Raw genomic sequence first — 26,117 nt, 5'->3', positions numbered from 1 at the left:
TCTTTGGCCTACAGGCCCATGGTATCCAGAGACATTTCCATGAAGCAGGAAATTTTAAAGACAGTTTAGTCACTTTCTTCTGTATCCTGTAGAATGTCTCACAGACTCCTTCATAAATCAGGAACCCTGAAATATCATCTCACCTTTAGGTAAGTTTAGCAGTCCTCTCTCTGTGGGTTCTCTGTGTCCAGTTTATGCACAGTCCAGGCAGGAGCAGTTTCTTGTCCAAATGGCTATCAAACTCCATAACGAGCCTCTTCGATGCCCATCTTTCTCTTGAAGTAGATTGGTGCTGCCAGGAGCAGACGTGTCTCATTGCCATGAAAAGCCCTAAGTTATTAAAACATTAAATGCCATATTCTGCATTCTTTGAAAGACATGAAGAATGTCTACCTAACTGATATCTCTATATATCTAGAAAATCTAAGTAACATGACTACATGCTTGACTATTATTGATGATTATCCATTAACAACCTATATACATTACATTTGTAAATGAACTACATAATCACAATACCTTTATCAAGATTAGAAATATGCACATACACTGGGCGGTGGTGGCACACGCCTTTAATCCCAGCACTTGGAGGCAGAGGCAGGCGGATCTCTGTGAGTTTGAGACCAGCCTGGTCTACAAGAGCTAGTTCCAGGACAGGCTCCAAAACCACAGAGAAACCCTGTCTCAAAACACCAAAAAAAAAAAAAAAAAGAAATATGCATATACATATAACAAAATTGACCTACGTTGGGCACCAAGTGTATCGGCGTAAATGAATGTAGACAGACTGTAATAATATATACAGCTTTAATGGGGAAATAGACTTACAGGACCACAGGTTCCCACAGAGAACAGGACAGCAGAAGGGGCAGCAGGCTCACAGTCGCCAGATTTATATGTAAACATTAGCCCGAGGCGAACATGCCCCCTAAGGGGGTTGGGCTATCCCTACAATCATTCATGAGATAAATGAGGATGGCATATCATTAGAAGACATAAGTGATACTACCATTAAGATTAAGATTGCTACCATTAACTGCTCAGTCTATTGCCAAGTATAAGGCGCTGGCAAAGCTCAAACAGTGCCAAAGAGCACCCGAAATAACCATAGCATTTTATTTTGCAGCACGATCATCAAAAGCATGGTCAAAAATGCTGCTCCAAGAGCGTGTGTGATTTTTGTTTCACACTTCAAAGACTGCTGTATTCAGGGCACCACTCTCTCTACTCCAAGCTGAAACCCTGAGATGTCGAAATTCCCCAGGGAGATACAACATGGAGGCTTACGTTCTAGGTCAGAAGTCTCTGCAGCAGCTGTTCATTTCTCAGGAGTTTCCTTGTCCTAGTGCTTTGTCAGTGATTTCAAGAGGAACGAAAGACAAGAGCAAGTGCCACAGAGGTGTGCTTTCCAAACTCTGGAACAAGCGGATATCTGGGGCTGTCAGCTTTTGTATCAATAGCTTGTTCCTAGATTCCTTTTTGTCTCTTTTAAAAAGACAAACCCAGAACTGCCAGGAAACGTCTTGAGCATCTGTGGAGATGCAGTGGCGATTGTCACTGAGTACCAGCTCCTGTCAGGGAAAGGCTTCCGTGTTGTGACACCCACACAGATGGGGCGCTGTATAGTTCTCGACTCTCTTGACAGTCCCTGATCTGTGCTTCTCTAGGCCACAGCCCCCCCCCCCCAAGTTCAGTCAGCTTCGGAGACTAAGAGTCCATTAAATATTGCTTATTGTTTCTATCTGGTATAAACAGTTCTTCCTCTTTCCATTCCCCCCACCCCGCTTATTTCATTCTATCAGTCAGGTTTGGTACTGAAGATCTCCAGTGTCTTCACTCTGCATTTTCAGCTTCCTAATTCTGCTCTGTGTGCTCCTCCTAGGTGTTTACCAGGAAGCTGGAGGAAGTGGGGCGAGTGCTGTTTCTCATCTCTCTCACCCAGAAGATCCCCACAGCGCACAAGCAGTCACATGTCTCCATGCTGCAGGAGGATCTTCTCCGGCTGCCCTCTTTCCCCCGGAGTGCAATAGACGCTGAGTTTTCGCTCTTTAGCGACCCTCAAGGTACTGCAGGAGGAAAACCATTCCTCCACACCTTTTTCTCATGTCTGTGTTTAGATCTGACCACTGGACACCAGTGGTTCTCAAACCTGAGTACACACCCGAGTCAGTTGGAGGTTATTTCAAATTCAGAATGCTGGTGCCCATCCTCCAGCTGCCGGCTTCAGGGTGGATCCCAAACTCACACGTCTAACACACTCCCAGGGACTGCTGGTGCCGCTGGTGCCTCCTTTCCAAGCACTGGCTTTGCAGAGCAGTGTTGGTGACGGATTGCAGCAGGTGAAGGAAGAAGGGAAATGATGTTTGAAGGAGAATTCCTGCACAGCTGAAGGGCTCCCCCCTCCAGATGCTGGATCAGGCACAAACCGCACCCAATCACCTGTTTTCACAGACAGCTGCTATTAAGCGGGAAAGGAAAGCTAAAGTGGCTGCTCTCTGACGCCCGCAAAAAAGCAGCCGCTCATGTCCTTGCAGGTGTGATTTTTTTTTAAATTTTCTATTTATTAGCTACAAATATTTCAGAGATTATCTAAATTAGAAATTAAGGTTTCAAAACACACTTAATACAAAGTGCTAATTAGTGGGAATGACATTGAGTATAACTTTTAAAAACAACAACAATCTGTTTTTTATTTTACACACCAATCCCAGTTCCTCCTGCCCTCTTTCTGTTCCCCACCACCACCCAACTTCCCCCAACCCCATCCCCCCCCATCTAATCCTCAGAGAGGGTGAGGCCTCCCATGGGAAGTCAACAAAGTCTGACACATCACCTTGAGGCAGGAAGGAGGCCCTATTATTCTTTTAAAAACGGCGGGTGAGGTGTGTAGACGAACACAGGATAGACGAGACACGCGCAAAAGGAGGAGACAAGACACGCGGCTCCCACGTGGGTGCACTTTAATGGGGGGGAGGGGGACACACAAGGGTAAAGGGCAAGAGAGAGCCAGACTTCGTGGAAGCTCGCTTTTTAACGGGAAGCGCAAGGTTATCTGGGAGAAATGACCTGCACCTGTGCACGCCTGCGTGCGCAGGTGTCCGTAATCCAGGAGGAGTCTGGGAGCTGTAGTTTCCAAAGGAACAACAGGCCCTGGAAGGTCTCCCTCCATAGAGAATTAGCTCCAAAAAGCCAGTTCAAGCACTAGGGATAAATACTGAGCCCACTGCCAGGAGCCCCACAGACTGCCCAAGCAGGTGTTCTGTTGAAGAGTGGAAAAGGAGAAAGGGATGAGATCTGCATTAGAATGGGCTAGGATGCCTGCAGTGGTGGGGGGTAGAGGGCACGGGAGAAGGGACAGGAACAAGGGAAAGGGGCAAGGGATATTTGTCCCAAGGAAACAAAGGAATGCCTCTGAATAGAGAGGAGGCTGAGGTGGCCCATAGGACAACGGCTGTTTATAAAAGGAAAATTAGGAACCCCGTGATAGGATGAGGTGTTTAATGTTAATTGGACATGTTGATTAGTTGTGCCAAAGGGGGCTTCTGACTTCTGGACTTCAATACTCTGCTCATTGGACCTTGGTAGTCAGCCTCAGGAAGAAGTAGTAACCAAATAAGGGAATAAACCTTGGTGACTGGCTTTAGGAATGTAATCTAATGGTTTTAGCTATGTAGAGAGAACTGGGGAAGAAGGGGAAGGCCTGTAAGAACCACACATTCCAGTGGACTAGTGTCCCTTCAGTGTTACTGCACGGGAGTCCCTTGAGTAAGCAGTAAGAAGATCAAAGGGAGGCCACGCTGGTCCTGAGTGACACAGATCAGAACAGTGTTCCTCCGGGTGGGGAGAGATGCATGAACTGCTGGCAAAGCGTGAGGGAGCTGAAGGAAGGACACAGATGAGCCCCCGAGGCCTTGGGGTTTTATTACTCTGTATTGTTGCAAAACTCGCTGAATGCAACGTTTAAACTCTGTTCATTTCCGTGTAACTTATGCCTGAAGTGAGGCAGAGTCAGAGACATAGCAAGAGACCCAGCTAAGAACCTTACTTTGTTACCATGGTTGATTAGGACAAGCCACTTAAATTCCCATCCCTGGGCTTCAGGGTTCCTGACAGAAAGGGTTCTGGTCTAAATGGTGATAAGAAAGCCAGATGCTGACCCCAACCCTAACTGTTGCCCAGCCAGAGAATGTCTTTCAGCAGTTCATTTAACAACATGATACTGCAAATGCCTGTCCTGGCTTGCCCAGGCTTAAATAAAAGAGGTTGTTGGTGCAGATCCTTAGATGGAAAAAGTGTCCTGCCCATGCAGGCAGCATCGTGCTGGGAAACCATTCAGTGGTAGGTTTTCTGGAGCTGGAACAAGCAAATGGGAAATAGTTGTGCGGTAGCATTTGATCGCCTGCTCATGCCAAGAGGGCTGGTGCCGGACTAATTCTGTCTCCGCTGCTGCTTCATGTTTCCACAGCCGGGAAGGAACTGTTTGGCCTCGACACCCTTCAGAAAAGCCTGTGGATCCAGCTCCTGGAGGAAATGTTCCTGGGCATGCCTAGCGAGTTTCCCTGGGGAGACGAAATCATGCTTTTTCTCAACGTGTTCAACGGGGCTCTGATTCTCCACCCCGAAGACAGTGCTCTGCTCAGGCAGTATGCGGCCACCGTCATCAACACAGCTGTGCACTTCAATCACCTCTTCTCTCTCAGCGGCTACCAGTGGGTTCTCCCCACCATGCTGCAGGTGCCTGGCATTCCGGGAACCCAGCCCCGCTCAGACCTAGCTGTCCAACAAGTTAACTCCTTTGTTACAGCAGAAGGCACCCACTGAAATCCCCACATGAAATTTCAACAGTTGACACTGTTCTCTGCTATCCTGAGATTCTGCCCCAGAGTTGGGAGCTGGGATACTCTTCCGTGTTCTTTAGCACAGTGACACCCAAACTGTGGCATCTGGAATAGCAGCCTCAGTATTTCCTAACAGCGCCCAAGAAATTCACCCTCCTGCACTCCATCTCAGACTCGCTGAATAAGAAACTCAGTGGTGGGGGCCCAGCAGTGTGTGTCTTTATCAAGCCATGAGGCAGGGCAGCTCCTGTAGACAGAGAGAGGACCTCTGGGCTGCCCTTGTGCCAGCTGGACAGCAGACTTTTTCTGCCATGTCCTCAGTTTGAAGAGGAATTTTTAGTGCCATATAGTTGTGTCCAAGGGTTTGGAGGAGTTGACTTTAGCAGGATTTTCTGTTTCACATGCCCAGTGTGCATCTGGCTGCACTTAGGAGTAGAGTACCAAAGATAATTCGGACAAGACCTGGGGTTAATTCTTAGCTGCCTGTTTGGAGGAAGATTTTAATGAACATTATGAAAATAGCATGTTTGTACAAAGCACAATCTGTTTCATCCAATGATAGCAAAAAAATTTGCTTTTACCCCAAGACTCTCTGACTCATTTTTAAGTAATAGCAATTTTTTTCTTTTATCAATTACCAAAAGTAATTACACTCATTTTAAATTGAGACAATAAAGGGATGTTTATGTTTTGGTGATGCTGAAGCATGCATGGCAGCCCATATAGGCAGTTCCGTTAAACTTGTTCATATTGGATTTCATGGTCTAAGTTGAGGACGACTGACCAGGTCTCTTCCTGAAGAGGGCACCAGATCTCATTACAGATGGCTCTGAGCCACCATGTGGTTGCTGGGAATTGAACTCAGGACCTCTGGAAGAGCAGCCAGTTCTCTTAGCTACTGAGCCATCTTATTTTCCCTGAAAATTTATACGCTGGCATTAAAATAAAACTACATAATACCACATTCAAATTTTTATCCATTTTTCAAGTAATAAAGACCATTGTGTGAATTTCATATAGTTATTGAGCTTTAAAGTGTCATTTGAAATAACTACACTTCCATTGTTTTGGGATTTCCTCTTACCCGGCTCAGAATGGCTGAAGATCTAAAAGGAACGATGGCCTTGCTGGCGTGGATGTGAGGAAAGGCATTTACTCACTGGTGGCCACTCTGTGGAAATCAGATTCCTAAAAGAACTAAACATAGATCCACCACACAACCCAGCTGCATCTTGGGCTGATGCCGAAAGGATGCTATATCCTACTGTAGAGACACCGGCTCGTCCACTCTCTCTGATGCTCTATTTGCAATAGCCAAGGCACAGAAACAGCCTCGGTTTCCATCAACTGATGAATAACTGATAATGAACATGTGGTGTATTTACACAATGCATGTACAACAATTCACTTAACAAGCTATCACTTTATCATTCATTTAACTTATTTCAAGTTTTCCACTATTACAAACGACCTGCAGTAAATATCACGTCTATTTCTCTCACTGAAATAAATGTCTAGTCTTAAGTTTCCTGGGGGGAAAATATATGTTTGGTTTATAGGAATCTTATGTCTATCAGCAAAACACCTCAAGAAAGCTGGTGCTATATTACAACCCACCCTACAAGCTTATAAAATTAGCCCTTTTCTGTTTCCTATGGGAACACTTCCTCAGTAAGCGATACTTCTCTGCAGGTATATTCTGACTATGAGAGCAACCCTCAGCTGCGTCGAGCCATCGAGTTTGCCTGCCGCCAGTTCTACATTCTCCACCGGAAGCCCTTTGTGCTCCAGCTGTTTGCCAGCGTGGCCCCTCTCCTGGAGTTTCCGGTGAGTAAGATGGAGAGAAGACCGATCAACTGAAATGTTTACAGCAACAGCAAGGGAGGAAGGTGGGCATCACTTGTGTTTGGGCAGAATGCAGAGGCAGGCCGAGACATCGCAAGGCTCCAGAGTGGATGGGAAAGAAGCTTAAGATGAGCTTAGCTGACTTCTGGCATTTGGTAGATCCCTGAAATTCTTCACCAGGATGTCAGACACAGAATTATGGAAGTTGAATTTCACTTAGATATTGTGATGTATATTTGAATTTACAAATTTTGAAGTCAGCCATAATAGTGCTAAGGTAGCAATCAATAACCCAAAAGTGTTTTTTCTTGTTGTTTGCTTTGTTTTGCTTTATGTAGGATGCTGCCACCAACACCGGGTCCAGCAAAGGAGTGTCAGCTCAGTGTCTGTTTGACTTGCTGCAGTCCCTGGAGGGAGAAACCACGGATATTTTGGACATTCTAGAGCTGGTTAAGGCTGAGAAGCCCCTCAAGTCACTAGGTAAATACAAAACTGTCTCCAGCATCCTTTTTTGCATAGCAATTGTTCAAATATATATATATATACACACAAACTAAAACAGTTATCTAATATATGCAACTAATTCAAAAAATAATAAATGGAACAATGTTAAATGTTAAGTGAATGGTTTTTTTTTTATTTTCTTGTCATAAAATTCTCGTAAGTCTGCGGAATGAGGAATCCTCTTATGTGAACAGCATGCTCAAGTGTGTCTCAGTAGACCCACACTCTAACAGTTTAATCCCAGCAATTCCAGGAAAATAGTCTTCTGGAATGGTCTTTTGTTATGTAATGAACAGAATTAGATATAATTCAAAGGTAAAGCTTTCTCTTCTACCTCATGTTGTAATAGGCTGCTAGTTTATTCCCGGCTATTCAGCCTCAAAATAATCACATAGAAACTATATTATTTAAATCACTGCTTGGCCCATTCACTCTATCTTCTTATTGGCTAACTCTTTTTTGTTTGTTTGTTTGTTTGTTTTTTTTGTTTTTCAAGACAGGGTTTCTCTGTAGCTTTGGTGCCCGTCCCGGAACTAGCTCTGTAGACCAGGCTGGCCTCGAACTCCCAGAGATCCGCCTGCCTCTGCCTCCCGAGTGCTGGGATTAAAGGCGTGCGCCACCACTGCCCGGCTTTGGCTAACTCTTATATCTTAATTTCTCCATTAATCTGTGTATCCAGCAAAGTTTCAGCACATCTGTCTCTAGCTGTAGCTCCATGGCTTCTCCCTGACTCTGCCTTCATTCTCCCAGCATTCAGTTTAGTTTTACCTACCTAGCTAAGTTATGCCCCCTATAGGTTCAAATCAGTTTCTTTATTCATTAATGGTAATTACAGCACACAGAGTGGAATCCCACACCAACCTCCAACAATTAAAATACGTTAGTACCTTCCATTCAGTAAGTCTGTTAAAACCTCCCTTATTTCTTTTTCTTTTTTATTAATTTTTTTCATTTATTTTACATACCAATCCTCTCCCTTCTATCTTCCTGTCCCCTCCCTCTACCTCCCATCTATCCCCCCTCCCCCCATTATCCAGTGGTTTAAATGCAAGAAGCAGAATTTTGTTCTTTCGGATGAAAAAATTAATAGTTTGCAGAATTCAGGAATAAAATCTAAGTGATAAAAGAACTTTGGTAGCGATGCACTCTGTTTCTCACAGAGCCACCCATTCTGATTGTGCATCTTTGCAGATTTTTGCTATGGAAATGAAGACCTGACTTTCTCCATCAGTGAAGCCATCAAACTCTGTGTCACGGTGGTAGCTTACGCTCCTGAGTCATTCAGAAGGTAATCGCAGCCCTCTTTTCTGTCTCTTGTGATAAAAAAGTATAGCAAAGAAATAAAAGTGAATAAGAAAGGTTATGTTTTGCATATCTTTCTGTAACATCTTGGTGAGTAAGCATCTAAAAACCAAATTTAGAAGATTTTTCATAGCAGACGTCCTGAAAATTATTGTAAATCATCCTGAATTTGAAATTCCCTGATTTGGAATTCTGTGCAGAGGCTAAGATGTTTACTCCTGATTAAAAATATATATATATATATTTTCCACTTATGTAATACAAGCTGTTAGAAAACAAAATTTTATAACAGACATTTAAACCATCTGTGAAAACTGCCTCCGAAGACTAATGAGAACTGTTTGGTCAAAAGTGAGACCCCAGCCCCCTGATACCCTATATCCAAAGACTTTGGGGTGTTTGGGTTGGAAGCGTCACCCCAGCCCCCTGGGGGTTGCCTTGGTTGGGACTCCACCTCCAGAGAAGCCTGCCAAGCCTTACCCCTCCCCAGGGAGGGTCAGGACCACTCCCACAGGCTATTTAGGCTGCCGCTGAGAAAAAGAACCCGTGGTTTCAGGTTTTATGTGGGCCTCCCCTCACCCCCATCACGCTTTCCCACCATCTGGGAGGGCTGCAGTAAAGATGGGCATTAATTAGGTCTAATTTGGCCTGATTGGAATTATTTGCGGTGGCAGAGAGGCTTGTCCCAAGATTATTCCTAACAAGAACACGAAGGGCAGCGATATACATCTCGTGTTTTATTTTGCCAGGAACATGGAAGCCAAAGAACTCAAATGAAAAGTGAGTCACCCCAGTGCCAGGAAGCTGGCTCTTATCAGATACATATGTTCCATCTCCCCCTCACAACCCTACCACATGGGCACACCCTCCAGGAAGAGGGACCAACCTCACTTTGCTCACTGTGTCTTTGTACATTTGCTCCTCAGATGGGTTTCTGCTCTCCCCAGAACAGAATAAAGGACCAAGAGGTGGCCGGGATTTCTCTTAATTGAACTCTTCTCGAAAGAAACATCAGGAATGGATAAAAGTGTAACCAGCAGTTTCAGGTTTTTGTCATCTCTGGTGAGGATTAGACAGTAAGCTGAAAGTCAGGCAGGCTTTTAAGAGAGGAAAATGTGCAGTCTCTGGGGTGATAGACTCCCACTGTCCTGTTCCTCCTGCAATACCCTGGCTCCAGGATCACTCCAGGGTGGGTGCAAACCTCACACTGAGTTCATTCTGTCTGAATGCAGAAATGCTTTCTGTCCGCTGTTGTGCTCTAAGTGTACACACTGTTAGTCAGATGCCTCAGACTCTCATTGACCCTAAGACCTATGTTGCCCCAGTGGTGAACTGCCAGCAACACAGAGAACCACCAAACTTGGCCAAAAAAATAAAAATAAAAATAACAAAATCCTTCCCCTTAAACAGTTTCAGCGAGTACATGAAATTCTCTTTCAAATTATAGTTCAGACACATTGCAACCAGGAGGAGCGTGAGCTTGTAATCAAGAAATCAAGACCCCCTTTCACTGGAAGTTCAAGACCAAAGTCCACTATTTTGCAATTATATTTAGTTTTGTTGAAAATCCTCCTTATTTTCATTCTGCTCATGTTAAACCAGAGGGTGTTGTGTGATGTTTTGCTCTTTTAGCTTCCGAGGGGCCCACCACCCACTTCCCAAATAAATCACATAAGGAGTCTTACTCTTACTTATACATGCCCGGCCTTAGCTTGTTTTGTTTCTTGCCAGCTTTTTAAATGTTTTCCCATCTACCTTTTGCCTCTGGACATTTATCTTTCTTACCTTTTTTTTACTTCTTTCTCCGTGGCTGGCTGGGTGGCTGGGCCCTGATGTCCTCCTCTCCTTGTTCTGTTCCTCTTCTTTCTTGTTCTTCTGTTCATATTCTCTGCCTGCCAGCCCTGCCCATCCTTGCTCCTCCTTCGCTATTGTCCATTCATCTCTTTATTAGATCATCAGGTTTTCCAGACAGGCACGGTAACACAGCTTCACAGAGTTAAACAAATACAGTGTAAACAAAAGTCACACACCTGAAAATAAAATTCCCCTAACAAGAGGGCTTCTTGATACCTGAGGAGAGTGGAAGTTTCTTAAGTAGCTGTTTCCTGGGATGTCCTGACTGAACGTCCATATTTGTAACATCAAGTCCTTGTGGTACTTAAATTATTTCCTTTAAAAGTGTATTTAATTTAAGGATAACACTCATGTAAACAGTTTTTAAAAATTGTATTTCTATAATTGAGTGCACGTTCATAAAGTTAGAGGCTCTGTATAGTTATAATTACCACCGAATAAAAGAATCATTTGGAGCACCGCTACCATCACCCCACAGCTTCATTCCCAGTGGCACTTTGGTGAGATGGTCTAATGAGTCCGAGAAGCTGCCTGACTTCTGCCCCTCAGTACTCTTTCATGAGATCCATCCACACCGCAGCATGTGACTGTAGTTTTCTTCATTCATCTCCAGCATTCCATTCTGTGACTGTGCCCTGAAGGCATCAGTTTCTTCTCTTGTGGGCATCTGTGCTGCACTGTACTCAGGTTAAAGCTCTGGCAAATTATGTCCCAATGAATGTCTGTGGTTTCATGCACAAATCCTTTTCTGTGTGTGAAAATATTTTTGCTAGATCATAAAGTACGTGCATGTTTTGCTTTAGTGGATATCACCAGCAGGGTTCCTGAACTAGCTGTGTCAGTTCTCATTTCCACCAGCAATGTCTGCTACTTATCAACTAGTAAACGCCTATCATCGTGTTCACATGTATCCTGTTCTCTTTGACACAGAAATGGTATTAGTTCTTTACAAAGTTGGTTAGTTTGTGTGTGTCTGTGTGTGTATGTGTGTATGCTTGTGTGTATGAGTGAGTGTGTGTAGGCATGTTCATGTGCCAGCAGATTCATATACCTGTATACATGTATGTACTTACATGTGGAAGGCAAAGGGCAATGGTTGATGCTGTATGTCAGCTTGACTTAAACAGATTTCTTCTTCTACAGAAGTGTGGTCTTTACAGAAAATACCCAGAAGTCTTAGCTTCTACCAGATTCCTGTCATAATTTCTAAAACTCACTCAACCTTTCTAGAACAGTTAGCCTACAACAAAATCTTTTATTTTTTTCAGGAAATACACTTACCTCTTTTTCTAAGGCTATCACAGAAGTATTAGGACCTAAAAATATATCATAACTGTAACTCCATACCCACCAAGTTCTGAAGATTGTCATACCTTTACTGCAGAACACTGATTCTATGCAGTTGTCCCATCAGAAAGCAGTACTCAGAGCTGAAAAAGACATGACAGAATGTCTCGGTATTTTGAGGAAGGGAATGGGTTACGAAGTGGTTCCAGGCTTTCCAGAATAACAACCATAGAGCAATGTCTCCTAGGATGCACAGTTTAAGAACTTAAACTCAGTTGGATGAATCTTACAACAAAATATTTATGTTGGAGTTGTACACCAACAATTTTTCATGGTAACTACCGAATTCCTAACTCCTCTTTAAGTTGAGGTTTCTGACCACTTTTACCACACCAAGTGTATACACCCAGTGAGTAGTGTCTACTCACTCTAGTAAGGACATGCTGCCAGGACAATAACAGCATCAACCAACTCTTGCTATAAAATGGTGTAAGCTTCTGAAGGCAGCTTCTTAGGAGAGAATCTAACTTCAGCTGAAAAGTCACCCCCAGCACAGTCCTATATAGAGGCTTTACTAGGGAATGAAGGCTTTTATTCTGTATGGTCTGTGCTGTCCTGCAATATTCTGCTCTTCTTTTGCAGTTTGCACAAATGGCTTGTTCTTCTTATCTCGCATGCTTCTTTAAGACAGGCTTCCTCACCTGCTACCAAGTGCTTAATTAATAAACGATAGTCAACACGTCCAGCAGCCTCCACTGCTTTGGATTAGTGTTGCACAGGAAGTAGAATAGAATTCAGCATTTCTAGTGGCTTTTCCATGCTCCTGGATATCACACAATCCAATCAATCAGATGTGCCTTGGTTTTCTTTCTGTTGCTTACAGCCTTCAGATGCTCATGGTCTTGGAGGCATTGGTTCCATGTTACCTACAGAAGATGAAGAGGCAGACTTCACAGGTCGAGACCGTGCCTGCTGCCCGAGAGGAGATTGCTGCCACAGCTGCTCTGGCCACATCCCTACAAGCCCTTTTGTACAGTGTGGAGGTCCTCACCAGGTAATCTCTGAGGCAGATATTCACAGCCTAACACCAAATGTGTCCATTGAAAAGATGAGAAAACTGGTTGGCTAAATATCTCTAAAACCTGGTCTTTGTTTACAAATTATAGATACCTGTCTTTTTGGAGATAGCTACGCAACCCCTTATGGTTTATTATTGTAAATACTGCCTACATTATCAGAGTGTCAAGTACTCTGAATAGTGGCAGTAGCAATAATGATGACTTTCCTACGTGGTTGCTAAATACACAATTACATATGATTTGATGAGTTTCTATGAATGTTTCTATGGAAGTTTTAGGCCAGTGGTAAACAAATCTTTAATAGAAGGGCAAGTTAGTGAATATGAAGATGTGATCCACATTTTAATTAGCTGGTTGATTTTTAGTTTTTACATTTACAGAAAGAGAGAGAAGGATGAGAGAAAAGAGAGAGAATGAGAACGAATACACTTGTGTGCATACTGTTTAGAGGACAAGTTGTGAAGACTGGTTCTCTCTTTCTATCAATTACGTGGGTCCCAGAGAATGAACTCACTGTGTCAGGCTTAGGGCCAAGCACCTTTACTTACTCAGCCATCTTGCTTTCCATACCCAATGATTTTTGAGATGTGTGTCTGCAATTGTAGCAAAACATTCTTTTATTGTTTTACTATCCATAAAGAATTGGATTTTTAACTCTAAATTTAGAAGCTACAAAGTAAATATAAACTTCAGGATGTTACTCTATCCCAGAAGTAACAGATTTCTCGTGGAATAGGATAAGATGATTCCAGTAGAAAGAAAAAAGAGGGATCTTGGAAAGAAAGTCACATTGGCACCAGAGTTTAGCCCTAAACAAAATTCAAGAAGCTGTCCTGTCATAAGATTCTTGGGCACAGAGGTGAAAGGAGATGAGATGTCATATAGCAAGAAGGGATGATGGGGCTGTAGATGAACAAGTGCAGTCATGTGGGTGTCCATTCCCTCTAAATTAGCTAAAGATGGGGACCATCCAGGAGCCACTCTGCATTTAGAAGGCATCTTATTTTTTTTTCTCATGGTCCCCTGAATCCCCCAAGCTGTCAATAAGGCATTGAATCCTCATGCTTCAAATCTCTGTTCCCAGAAAGACGAGAGAGAGAGAGAGAGAGAGAGAGAGAGAGAGAGAGAGAGAGAGAGAGAGAGAGATGATTTTTAAACATATCATTGGAGTAAAAGTAGACATAAAGGTCAGGGGTAGGGGACAACTTTAAGTTCTGCCTACCACACCAAGTCATGGAAAGAGATGACCTTAGTCACTCCCGAAAGTTACCATATCAGCATTCAGAACAATAGTTGGCCATAAAGACTTCATCAAGGTAAATGCTCCAACAATCTACATCATCCTTTCTGTGCCTCAGATGCTAATACATAAAATTTTATCAAATACTAAAGGAGACCCAACAGACATTTAGTGAAATCATTTGAATCTTATTAAACATCTGCTTTAAAATACATCCTAATGAAACTAAGCCTAGGTGTGGTTTTCACATTATGAGATGATTTCTCAGAACCGGAGTTGTAAACATAAACCGCACTTCATTTCTGGGCCCCCCAGACCTGAATAATCACACAGGATCTATCGTGATTAAAACACTGTTTGACCGATGGCTCAGGCATATTTCAAGCTAGCTCTTACAAACTAACCTGTTTCTATTAATCTGTATATCACCACAAGGCTGTGGCTTACCAGTAAAGTTCTGGCATGTTTCTCCATTGGCAGCTACATGACATCTTCCTGACTCTGCCTTCTTTCCTCCTCTGTCTCTGCTTGGACTTCCTGCACTGCTATATTCTGCACTGCCATAGGCCAAAGCATCTTCTTTATTAACCAATGGTAATAAAACATTTTCATAGCATACAGAGGGGAATCACATATCATCTCCCCTTGTCGGTCAAAGGAAGGTTATAACTTTAACACAGTAAAATTACAAATAACAAAACAGGAATCAAGCATGAATTACACTTACAATATTTAGTCTATTTGTATCTGACAAAATTAAAGAAAATATTCTGTCATCTGTTTTTTCTTTGTGAGTCTAAATTTTCATATCTAATTTATCTTTTATCATAACTAAGGAAAACTATATCTATCTATTCTTCAACTCCATCAAAGACTCTAGAAGGATAGATTACCTAAGTAAACAGAAAGTGCATTGTATGCAACTTCCAAAGTTCTAGGAATGACAGAGACATCTCGCTGCCTAGACAGTCACCCAAAGTTCTTTTATAACATTGGGTCATCCATCTTCAGCCTATAGGCCCATAACATCTGGCAGAGTTTTCAGTGAAGCAGGAAATTTGAAAGACAGTTTCACCTGTATTGACAGTTTGTCACTCACTTTCTTCTGTGACCTTCAGAGTGTCTGGCAGAGTCTTTATGAAACAGGAACCCTGAAGAAATGTCTCACCTTCTTTAGGCAAGTTCAGCAGTCATTTTTCTGTGGGTCCTGTATTTCCAGTTACATAGCATACTATCAAGCAGTCCAGGCAAGAACAGTTTTTTGCCCAGATGGTTAGCCTCGTCAAATTGAAGGCAAATTCTATAACAAGTTTCTTCAATGACCATCAACCTCTCTGAAGTAATTGGTAATGCCAGAAGCAGACATAGCTCACTGTTGTGAAAAGTCTAGGTTCTTAAAACCTTTTAAACTCATATATTCTGTAGGTCTTTGAAGTATTGAAGATTATCTATCTAACTGAAACATATTTCTGCATATCTAGAAAACTAACTAACATGACTACAAGTTTGACATTATAAGTAGCTATTAATCTGTAATTTTTAATTATACATTACATTTTTAAGTGAGCTGTATAAACATAATATCTTACACAACAGTAGAAATATATAAATATATATATTGACCTTAAATTTGTATCAATAAACCAAAGTTCATACCAATATAAAGTATTCATTTCTATATTTTATCCCCCTTTTATCTTCTTTAGAAAGAGATCAACTGTGACCATTAGCCACTTATAATCAACCCCCTTTAAATGAAAACAAACATTTATAAATAATCATTTTGCAAATTTGGGCATAATTTTATCCAACTGTTTCCTGCTATTTGTTGGATGAAGTATTTTTAGGGCTCATGGAAACCTTTCAGGGATTCTTGCTCCATCAAACCACATTAGCCTGGAAGGAATCTACAGGTTCTCGTCTCTATGGAAACAAAAACAGAAACTCTTTTCCAAAGTAACATATTCTTAGACTCAAACTTTGAAGTCACGATACCTTTAAAATACATATGATGGTTTAGCTTAGCAGCTCCATAATATGCACAATCCATACTCAGTGTATTTTCCATTTTTACATGGCTTATTTGTTTTATATTATTTTCACTGTCTCTTTAAAGTCTTTTTCATTTTTAAACACTTTTTTTTTGGTTTTTCGAGACAGGGTTTCTCTGTGGTTTTGGAGCCTGTCCTGGAACTAGCTCTTGTAGACCAGGCTAGTCTCGAAATCACAGACATCCGCCTGCCTCTGCCTCTGCCTCCTGAGTGCTGGGATTAAAGGCGTGCGCCACCACCACCCGGCTACTTTATTTCTTTTTATAACTGTTTATACTCTTTTTCCTCTCTCTCCTACGCCAATGAACTTTTTTTTTAAAACACACTGTGTCTCATTTAGAGATCTTTTATGTCTGAATCTGTTCTATTGTGTATCTGAAATCCTTTCTGACAAGTATGTAGAAGGAGGGCTTGTGAGTACCAGCCACTCGGCTAGCTTAGCCCCAAAATAACCACACAGAAAACTGTATTAATTAAAACACTGCTTGTCCCATTAGCTCTAGCTTCTTATTGGCTAACTCTTATATTAATTTAGCCCATTTCTATTAATCTGTGTATCACCACAGGCATAGATTCTAGCCGGCATCTGTCTCAGGCGGAGGATCCATGGCTTCGTTCTGATTCCTCTCTTCTTTCTCCCAGCATTCAGTTCCATCTCCCCACCTACCTAAGTAATTCCCTATCAACAGGCAAGGCAGTTTCTTTATTCATTAACCAAGAAAAGCAACACACAAACAGATGGACCTCCCACACCACAAGTAGGTTTTTTGTTTTGTTTTGTTTTTCATGATAAGCGGTGTGGTTGTTGTGTCCCTGGATGCTAGCTCCACCCCATCCCAGCCTTTCAATATGGTGGAGGCACATTTATCACCAGCTCTGCAAGCCATGTTTATCCGCCCCAGCTCCAGGAACACAGCGGGTCTATGTTGCCACCATTAAACAGCTTGCCACATGGTATTCACAAACCCCATAAGTGCTCCATAGCAGGACCTCCCAAAGGAGCGAAAGCCATTCTCAAAACCAGAACAAACCAGGTAGTTGTCTTGTAAAGAAGCCATGCAGTTTTTGCTGCTAACGCTGAGTCAAGAAGGCTTCTTTTAAAGAAGCTGTGCCTCTACTTGCAGCCAGCAAAGAGAGTCTATCTGAAAAACATGCTGCTACCAAGAAGCTTCAGTTGACTCTCATTTTTTGTGGGTCTAGAAGCTCCCTCCCTTTTTTAGAAAGCTTTATGTGGAAATCCTTGCCAAACGTTTGGGCACCATTTGTAGACAGAAGTTTCAGTCCTGCCTGGTCCCGCAGCCATTCAGTCCCAAAGAAACATACAGAGGCTTATATTAATTATAAACTGTTTGGCCCATTTGCTCAGGCTTATTATTGACTAGTTCTTACAACTTAAATTAACCCATAATTCTTGTCTATGTTTAGTAATGTGCCTTGGTACCTTTTATCAGTGAGGCATTCTCATCTTGCTTCCTCTGCATCTAGCTGGTGACTAACTCTGTCTTTCCTTTTCCCAGAATTCTCTTCGTTTGGTTGCACCACCCATACTTCCTGCCTGGCTACTGGCCAAGCAGTGTTTTATTAGACCAATACTAGTGACAAATCTTTGCAGTGTACAAAAGCATTATTCCATAGCACAGAGTAATTCTTAGGAAGATTTATGTACACTCTTGACTCTGTAATCTAGAATGCTGGCCTCCTGCCACCCAAAAACGGTTAAATAATCTTTTTACTGTCAATTGACACTTACAGTTTGAGCACATGTCTTATTTAAAGTCATGGTTTACTTCTGAGAAGCAAGACAAAGAACTTAAACCTTTATTAGTACTTGGGAATCAACCTTATCTTTAAAGGGCCTCTCAGGACAAAGCTGGACCTCTTATCCTTTAAAGATTTGAAAACTTACTTAAGAACGCTTCAACAACTTGAGAGTTTTTTTTTTTTAAATGTTTCTACTTCTGCTGCCTTGTTCTGGAAACCACTGTTGTTGTTGCAGGCCCATGACAGCCCCACAGATGAGCAGGAGTGATCAAGGTCACAAGGGGACAACCACAGCCAATCACACCATGTCATCTGGAGTGAACACCAGGTAACTCACTGTGCTCTGTGCTTCTCTGGCCTCTACATTGCATTTCAGTGCCTGGGAATGAAAGGAATCCTGAGAACAAAACAAACAAACAGAAAACCCACGATATTAAGTGTAAAAATCTATGAGGAAAGCCTTTCAAGATAAGAAAAGTGAAGGAGAGTTTAAAGGTACAAGAAAATACCAGAGCTGCTTTGAAAATTATCAAAGAGAAACTCAAGCAGCCTTCATGAGGCTGCAGCGTGTTGGTCTGCTGGACTCCAGCTGGCCAGTGGATTTACTGGGCCTTAGAGTGTAGAGGCCCTCTCCTTCCCATACTCCATAGTTCCGCTGTCTTTCTCGATTTTCCCATACTCAATTAGTCATAAAGTAAGTGTTTCCAAAATAACAGAAATAAGCTACACACCTTTCCCTTATCATCTGAAACAGAAATAGTATTTAATAACAAGGCTCAGATTTCAATTTTTTTAAAAAAAATTATCTCCTTTGGCTATATTCCATGCACTTATATGGATCCTTAAATTTATCTTTATATACTTTTTTTTTAAAGATTTACTTATTTATTATGTATACAGTATTCTCAGTATTCTGTCTGCATGTATGCCTGCAGGCCAGAAGAGGGCACCAGATCTCATTATAGATGGTTGTGAGCCACCATGTGGTTGCTGGGAATTGAACTCAGGACCCTTGGAAGAGCAGGCAATGCTCTTAACCACTGAGCCATCTCTCCAGCCCCCTTTATATACTTCTTATGACAATGAAACAAGTTTTATAGGAGCTGTAATTGAAGTGTACGTGGTAGTCAAACGAAAGGAGATAGTACCTATCTAAGTTAATATGTGTATTTGCCTTTATCAAAGTGTGTGCCTCCAAAAGTTTGCCCATTAAAAGCCTCTAGAAAGCCTCCACCAAGGAGTTCCCTTCTTGTTCTGAGGCTCATGCGGATTGTCCTTCTGGTTGGCAAGTACCAGGAGCAAGGAGCCAAGCTGCACTTTATCAGGTACAGGGAAACTCATTCTGATTCCATTTAACGCATCCAGTGGATGCATGATAAAACTGCTCCTGTGTGAATGTCTAGCAAGGGCTCAGGGAAAGTCTCTGCAGTGAGGTGCTGCCACGTCTCTTGGGAACATAAATCTTCATCCTCCGAAGGATCTTCGGCGGGGCGCTGCCTTCCAAATCCTTAACTCAGCAGAAGTCACGTTTCTCTGCAGTGTGACACCCTGCACTCAGTAACCATGTATCCATGTTTTCAGAGCCCTCATTAATCTTTCACAATTCCCCAGGGAAAACCTTCACTTGCTGGAGGAAGGACAAGGCCTTCCCAGAGAAGAGCTAGATGAACGAATTGCTCGAGAAGAATTCAGAAGGCCCCGGGAATCTCTGCTGAATATTTGCACAGAATTCTACAAGCACTGTGGGCCAAGGCTGAAGATTCTGCAGAATCTGGCTGGGGAGCCCCGGGTAACTGCCCTGGAGCTGCTGGATGTGAAGTCCCACATGAGGTACCGACCTCTGCCCTGGCGTGTGCTTGTGATCTTAAGTCACCCGTCTCTGTCTGTGTGTCAAGTTGAACTGTGGGGCTTCCTCCAGGAAAATAAATGAGATATTTAAATAATTTATTTCCCGTGACTTAGGTTCATTCCATTTAGATCCTTCTGATAAAGTGAACATTTTACCTATTAAAGAGATCTTGGTTAGAAAGGGAAAATGAGGTGGTGGTGCATGCCTTTAATGGTGGTGGCGCACACCTTTAATCCCAGCACTTGGGAGGCAGAGGCAGGTGGATCTCTGTGAGTTCGAGGCCAGCCTGGTCTACAAGAGCTAGTTCCAGGACAGGAACCAAAAGCTACGGAGAAACCCTGTCTCGAAAATCAAAAAAAAAAAAAAATGATTAAAACAGGAATTCAATCCATAATGCACTGTTTTCACAAATTTTTAAATATGATCCCAGAGGACCTCAAAACTGTATTTCTAACAGTTTTTAAAGAATCATAAGAATTCCTTTAAAGAAAACTTTCATTGTTAAGAAAGACTTACTTGAAATGTTTAGTACATCTATAAAATTAAACATACAGTTCTCTCCTAGTCATCCAGAAACAGCATTATAATTGGACAAAACAGACCAATGTCCTGATTAGTAACTTCTGTTTTTATCTTTTAAAATGATCTTTTGAAAGAAATGTAGTAAGTGCTGGGTGAAAGGACCGAGTGCAGAGGCATGAGGTGGCTGCCTCTCACCTCCCCTGAGGTGTGTGTACCCACCAGGCCATGCTGGAGAGCCTCAGGCCTTCCCACTGTGCAATGAGGAGGAAAATATTTCCCACTGAGCAATGCAGTTCCAAGACAGAAGGCTAAAATGGTTCAAGATCTTGTTGTCATGACAGCTGAAGGCTCTATTTAGACCCTCCCCCTCTTTTTCCCACCTATTATCTCTAATTGACCAGAGTAATTCTGTGAATAGACAAACTACATTTCCACAGCCAGAAAGTGACTTCTACTGACAGGCATTTTGTGAGGGTGTGTGTGTCTATGTATGTGAGTATGTGTGTGTACATGTGTCAGTATGTGTGACTGCATCAGTATGCATATGTGTGTCTGTGCACATTGTAGTATGCATGTCGATGTGTGTCTGTCTTGTGTGTCTCTATGTGTATCAGCATACATGTGTGTTGTGTGTTCATGTATCAGTGTATGTGTCTGTGTATGTGTCTGTTTTGTAGGTATGTATGTGTCTTACCTATCTCTCTGTGTGTGACTGTATATATCTGTATATGCATCTGTGTGTATCTTATGTTTCTATGTGTCTGTCTGTCTTTCTGTCTATCTGTGTCTGTGCCTATCTATCTCTTTGTGATTGTTTCTGTGTGTCTGCCTGTCTCTCTATGGGTGAATGTATCTGTGTGCATGTCTATTTGTGTGTAGGTATTCAGGATGTTCTATAACTCTTCTGCGGACATTTCAGGGAAGAATAATAAATAGCATCAAAGAGTCCTTGAGCACCCTCTAGAGGTTAACATTTTAACACTTTAACAAGCCCTAAGCAATTTCTTGGTACTTAGTGTGGATTTAAGGTACAAAAGACATTAACATTAATGAAAATGATCTATATTATATTAGACATTAGGAAAACAAAATAAAGACCAATTTTCAAGGTTCTCACGGTGCATTTCAAAAGACAAAAAAAGAGAAAATAACACAGTTAAAAGTACTAAAATCACTTGTATAATTAGCTGTTTATTCAGATAAATTAAAAACTATATGATACAAAAAGCTAGAATGCACTACCTAAAGAGTTGGAAAAAGTGGAATTGGCATGTAAATTTTTATATGTTTCTAATATTATTAGCACAAAATGTAAGAAATCATACTATTTGTATTCATGAACCATAAGTTTGGTGTTAAATTTATAGAATCTTAAGCAATTAACTCAATACTCTCAGTTATAAAACCATATGTCAATAAAATAAAAGAGCAATTTCTTGGTGTATTTCTCTCAAGTTTAAAGATAGATCATTTTTCAAACATCCCTCAAAGCTATGTTTAAAGTACATGCTTTCTTGAGAGCTAAACTCCAGTGCTTATTCAACCAAATGTGGAATTGCATTTAGTCATATTGATTCACTTTCTTCAACAAAATATGGTTTATAGGAGCCCAGGTTCCCCATGTTGGTTTAGACTGGTTATGTGTTACAGTAGAATTTCTAAGAATGTGCAGGGATAAGGTGAAGGTTTCTAGAAGATTCTCTGCAAATAAAATTACCCTTACCTAGATATAAACAATCTAAGAAAGAATCCTTTTTTCTATGATGTACTTAGAAGAAAGGGTAAACAATATGAGTGTGTAGGCTATTTAAATCACTTTTTTGTGCACCTGCACTCACATGCATTTTTTACAACAGTGTCCAGTTAGGAATGAAGATGGTGAGTATGAAGAGATGGAAACTCTTTCTTGTCATGAAGACTTGCGATGGCGATGATGAATGGAACTTGTGTATTCATAATTAAGCCTAGCCTATTGGAGACAACTTACAGACCTCACATGACAGCGGCTTCTATCAGTGCAGTCTGCAGAAGTGGAATTAATTTTCTTGACAGTAATGAGTTCTCCCATCTGTGGGAGCTAATCAGATGAGGCACATGTTTGAAATCCAAGCACTGGAGAGGTAGGCAGGGGCTTAGATGCTATTCCTAAACAGTGTCTACAGGTCTTCCTACAGATCCTAGAGGTCTTCCTGCAGATCCTAGAGGTCTTCCTGCAGATTCTAGAGGTCATCCTGCAGATCCTAGAGGTCATCCTGCAGATCCTAGAGGTCATCCTTAGATCCTAGAGGTCTTCCTGCAGATCCTAGAGGTCTTCCTGTAGATCCTAGAGGTCTTCCTGCAGTTCCTAGAGGTCCTGCAGATCCTAGAGGTCATCCTTAGATCCTAGAGGTCTTCCTGCAGATCCCAGAGGTCTTCCTATAGATCCTAGAGGTCTTCCTGCAGTTCCTAGAGGTCCTGCAGATCCTAGAGGTCGTCCTTAGATCCTAGAGGTCTTCCTGTAGATCCTAGGGGTCTTCCTGCAGATCTTAAAGGTCTTCCTGCAGATCCTAGAGGTCATCCTTAGATCCTAGAGGTCTTCCTGCAGATCCTAGAGGTCTTCCTGTAGATCCTAGAGGTCTTCCTGCAGATCCTAGAGGTCCTGTAGATCCTCGAGATCGTCCTGCAGATCCTAAAGGTCTTCCTGCAGATCTTAGAGGTCTTCTTGCAGACCCCTCAAGCACTTAGTTTGCCTCTCCTGCTGCTATCAACTTTTCTCTTTATTAAAATGCTATAGTAAATACATGAGAAAGGGAGGAGCACAACATTCCCATTGTACTACTTCTAATTAATTAATAGTCCCCCCTCTGTGTGTGTATTTGTGTGTGCACGCACATGTGTGTTATGTGGGTATATGTTAACACCACATACAACCAGACATGGTAACAAATGTCTGTAATCCCAGAACTTGGGAAGACGAAACAAAGGGATGTTAAGTTCAGGATCATTTTCTGCTACAGAGCAAGTTCAGAGCCAATCAAGGTAACATGAGACCTGTCACACACACAAGAAGTAGCACTTTCTAGACACATTTGACCTATCCTTAGTGTTTGTTAGTTGCTCCTCATGTTTACTCTCTGAAGCATTCGATGATTCTCCTTGACTATGCATGTGCATATATCATTGTATTGATGTATGTGAGCAAGGCAGAGGGTTAGAGGGTGCTGGAGAGAATGTTCTTAGGTAGAAAGTTGTGGAAATATTCTCACTGTGGTATTTCCTGCTCCTTATTTCTGAAATGATTTTAGGCTGGCAGAAATTGCACACTCCCTTCTGAAGCTGGCACCGTATGACACCCAGACAATGGAGAGCCGAGGCCTTCGGCGCTATATCATGGAGATGCTACCTATTACCGACTGGTCAGCGGAGCCAGTGAGACCAGCCCTTATCCTCATTCTAAAGAGACTGGATAGAATGTTTAACAAAATCCACAAGATGCCTACCTTGAGGTGAGGATGCCTCCTGGCCAGGTATTTCAGAGCACACAGTTAGAAATGGCATTTTCAGGATAGTAGGTCAATCGTTAGTTAAATAAATGAGTTAGAAGTTTTCTGGTGGTATTCATGCATAGGTAATTGAGAATATAAATTCCCCAGTAGCCAGAATTGTTTTGAGGAAATAACATTTATTTAGAAATATATGTACTTATGTTGAGGAGGTGTCTGTCCATTTCTCAGCTAGTTCTTCATCTGATGCATAGAGAAACCCAATTAGAACTCAACAAGCCCTAATCCTTTTTGAAGGAAGAGAGAGTATGCCTTACAAATAGCCAACAGCAGAGAGGAGAAACATTAATTTGATGCTAAAAGTACTCTATTAACAGCATACGTTATCTTATTTGGGTACATAGCAAGATAGGAAAATTCCAAGTTTTATGATTAACAGTAAACTGAAGCTACAAAGGGCACAGGGCTGATATCAAAATCTGACATTCACCTTATTCATTGGAGTTTTAAATGAACACAGTTACAGCCTGGTGACTTCTTGGTGGCCTGAGAAATACCCATTCATCCTCTTCCAATGACCAGATGCCTCTGCATTAGTCTTTCTGGAAATGTGAACCAAGTTTGGAAACTGTAGTCACAGTGAGCAGATGGTATAATTCACAAACCCACTAAATGGAAACTTCAAATTTGGATGACTGAGAGAGCTTTTTCTATCCCTTAAAACTAAACTCAAAAGCAAAGCAACTTTGCCTCAGACTTTGGTACTTAAGGTTCAGTTTGCCAGAAGTTTCGCAGACATTAGGCAGTGCTCTGCACATTTATGTCATCACACTGAGTCACAGAAGAGTAATATCGGATCCTATCAGGCTATGCACTTGGTTCTAAGCTTTTGTACCATGGAGATGAATGTCAAGACATTATATCAAGGTCATTTTTTTTTCAGTGGCATGGAGATGCCTGTTCTTAAGCACTATTTCTTTGGTGGTTCCAGTAGAACGCTTGCATCTGCTGGTAAATGACTGATCAAAGATGCATAAGTGTCTCATGAGTGTGTGCCAAAATAAATTCTCTTTCTTAAGTACTTTGACATTTAAAGATGTTAAACATCTCCATAAAATGACTCATTTGTCATACAGTTAAACCTATTATATGATAATACCTCCCGAAAGGAAAGTTGTGGGTTCGTTCACAGGTTTGGTCAGCTATGGGAAATTTTCCTGGGATGCATGGCATAATATCCAGTTGATTTGTCTTTAACCCTTTCATGCAACCTTAGCTCAACGCACAAAGTTTTGTCTGAAGCTGAGCTGTGGATTACTAGGGCACTTCTGGCATCTGGAGTGTCAGGGTTTCCTCATCTGTGACACATCTCCATTCTTTCACTGTTCCGGATGCAGTTTCATAGAAGACGTAGGCTTAGGAATAATTCCAAATCAGAAGCACCCCGCAGAATAGATTCATTCTGTTTTGAGACAGAAAACCCCTGCATTAATCTGATTGGCATGTGTACTCCACCATCTGCACTACCACAGAAAATAATCCAAGATATCATTTCCTCAGAGGCAAAGAGAACTTTTTAGATCATTTTCCTCAAACTCCCTCTTTTTGACAGGACTTAAGCCATATGAATCCCACTAATAGCCTTGTGTGAACGCTGACTGTATCAAGTGTAGTCTGATAAGTACATTTGAGAAGGGCAGGTTGGGGCAGATTTGCTCTGCTGGAAGATTTCTCATGTCTCCTGAAATGATAGGATAGGGCCCCTCCCAAAGATGACATTAGGGGGACCTTAAAGTATGACCCATTCATCCTCTCTGTTTTTTTCTTCAATAGATTTTGTCTCATTAGTCGGTTGGGCAGGAGTGTGGCTCTGCTGCGTTTTCAGTACCTCCTTCCTCCCCTCCCAGTGTGCTCTGTGCTTTTGGAACAGCGTGGGTAATGGCCATTCGGTGGGAAGCACTCTGTTGTCTCAGCACACGTCCTGTCTTAGTTGATGCCAGCGTCACAGTCTCGTTCACTTGCTGCAGACTCTCCGGAAGGGAGTCAGGGCGCTAATGGCTCCTATATTGTGTTCCAGGCGACAGGTTGAGTGGGAGCCTGCCAGCACTTTGATTGAAGGGGTTTGTTTGACACTTCAGAGGCAGCCAATCATATCCTTCCTCCCTCACCTTAGGTCACTGATCAATGTCTGTGTCAATCTGGTGAGTAGCCAAGTGGCAATCTTCTGAAACTTTGCACAGTTTTACTCTGCTATTGATTTCTCTCAACTGAAGACTTACAGGTCAACCACTTTGTGCCCCTCACTTGCCGATGAAAACAGATGGCTCAGGTGACCCTGAAAACAGTGAGGTCCATTTCAAGGTGGTCCATGGGAGATCCAGGCCCATCCTGCCCAGGCAGGACGTTGGAAGGCTGCTTCCCATGCACTACTTTGACAATCACCTCAAAGTTGCGTTGAGAGTTGAGGGCTGCCAGTTGGAGAGTGGGGTGGTGGAGTCTGCAC

The 26,117-nt window shown here is 42.1% G+C and overlaps 1 protein-coding gene across 1 annotated transcript in view; it reads left to right on the top strand.

Annotated features, from left to right (window-relative positions):
* Positions 1–26,117, top strand: part of Unc80 (unc-80 homolog, NALCN channel complex subunit) — a 178,201-nt gene that overhangs the window by 127,787 nt on the left and 24,297 nt on the right. The window contains 11 exon segments of the mRNA XM_050154194.1: positions 1,883–2,063; positions 4,466–4,734; positions 6,531–6,665; positions 7,022–7,163; positions 8,379–8,475; positions 12,514–12,684; positions 17,997–18,099; positions 19,052–19,086; positions 19,373–19,591; positions 23,417–23,617; positions 25,692–25,815. Coding sequence (XP_050010151.1) covers positions 1,883–2,063; positions 4,466–4,734; positions 6,531–6,665; positions 7,022–7,163; positions 8,379–8,475; positions 12,514–12,684; positions 17,997–18,099; positions 19,052–19,086; positions 19,373–19,591; positions 23,417–23,617; positions 25,692–25,815 — 1,677 coding nt within the window.

This window comes from Alexandromys fortis, unplaced genomic scaffold (genome assembly GCF_014885135.2).
Source record: "Alexandromys fortis isolate MF-2015 unplaced genomic scaffold, M_Fortis_MF-2015_v1.1 scaffold_40, whole genome shotgun sequence".
Lineage (NCBI taxonomy): Eukaryota > Metazoa > Chordata > Mammalia > Rodentia > Cricetidae > Alexandromys > Alexandromys fortis.
This window is presented reverse-complemented; position numbering and strand designations above follow the sequence as displayed.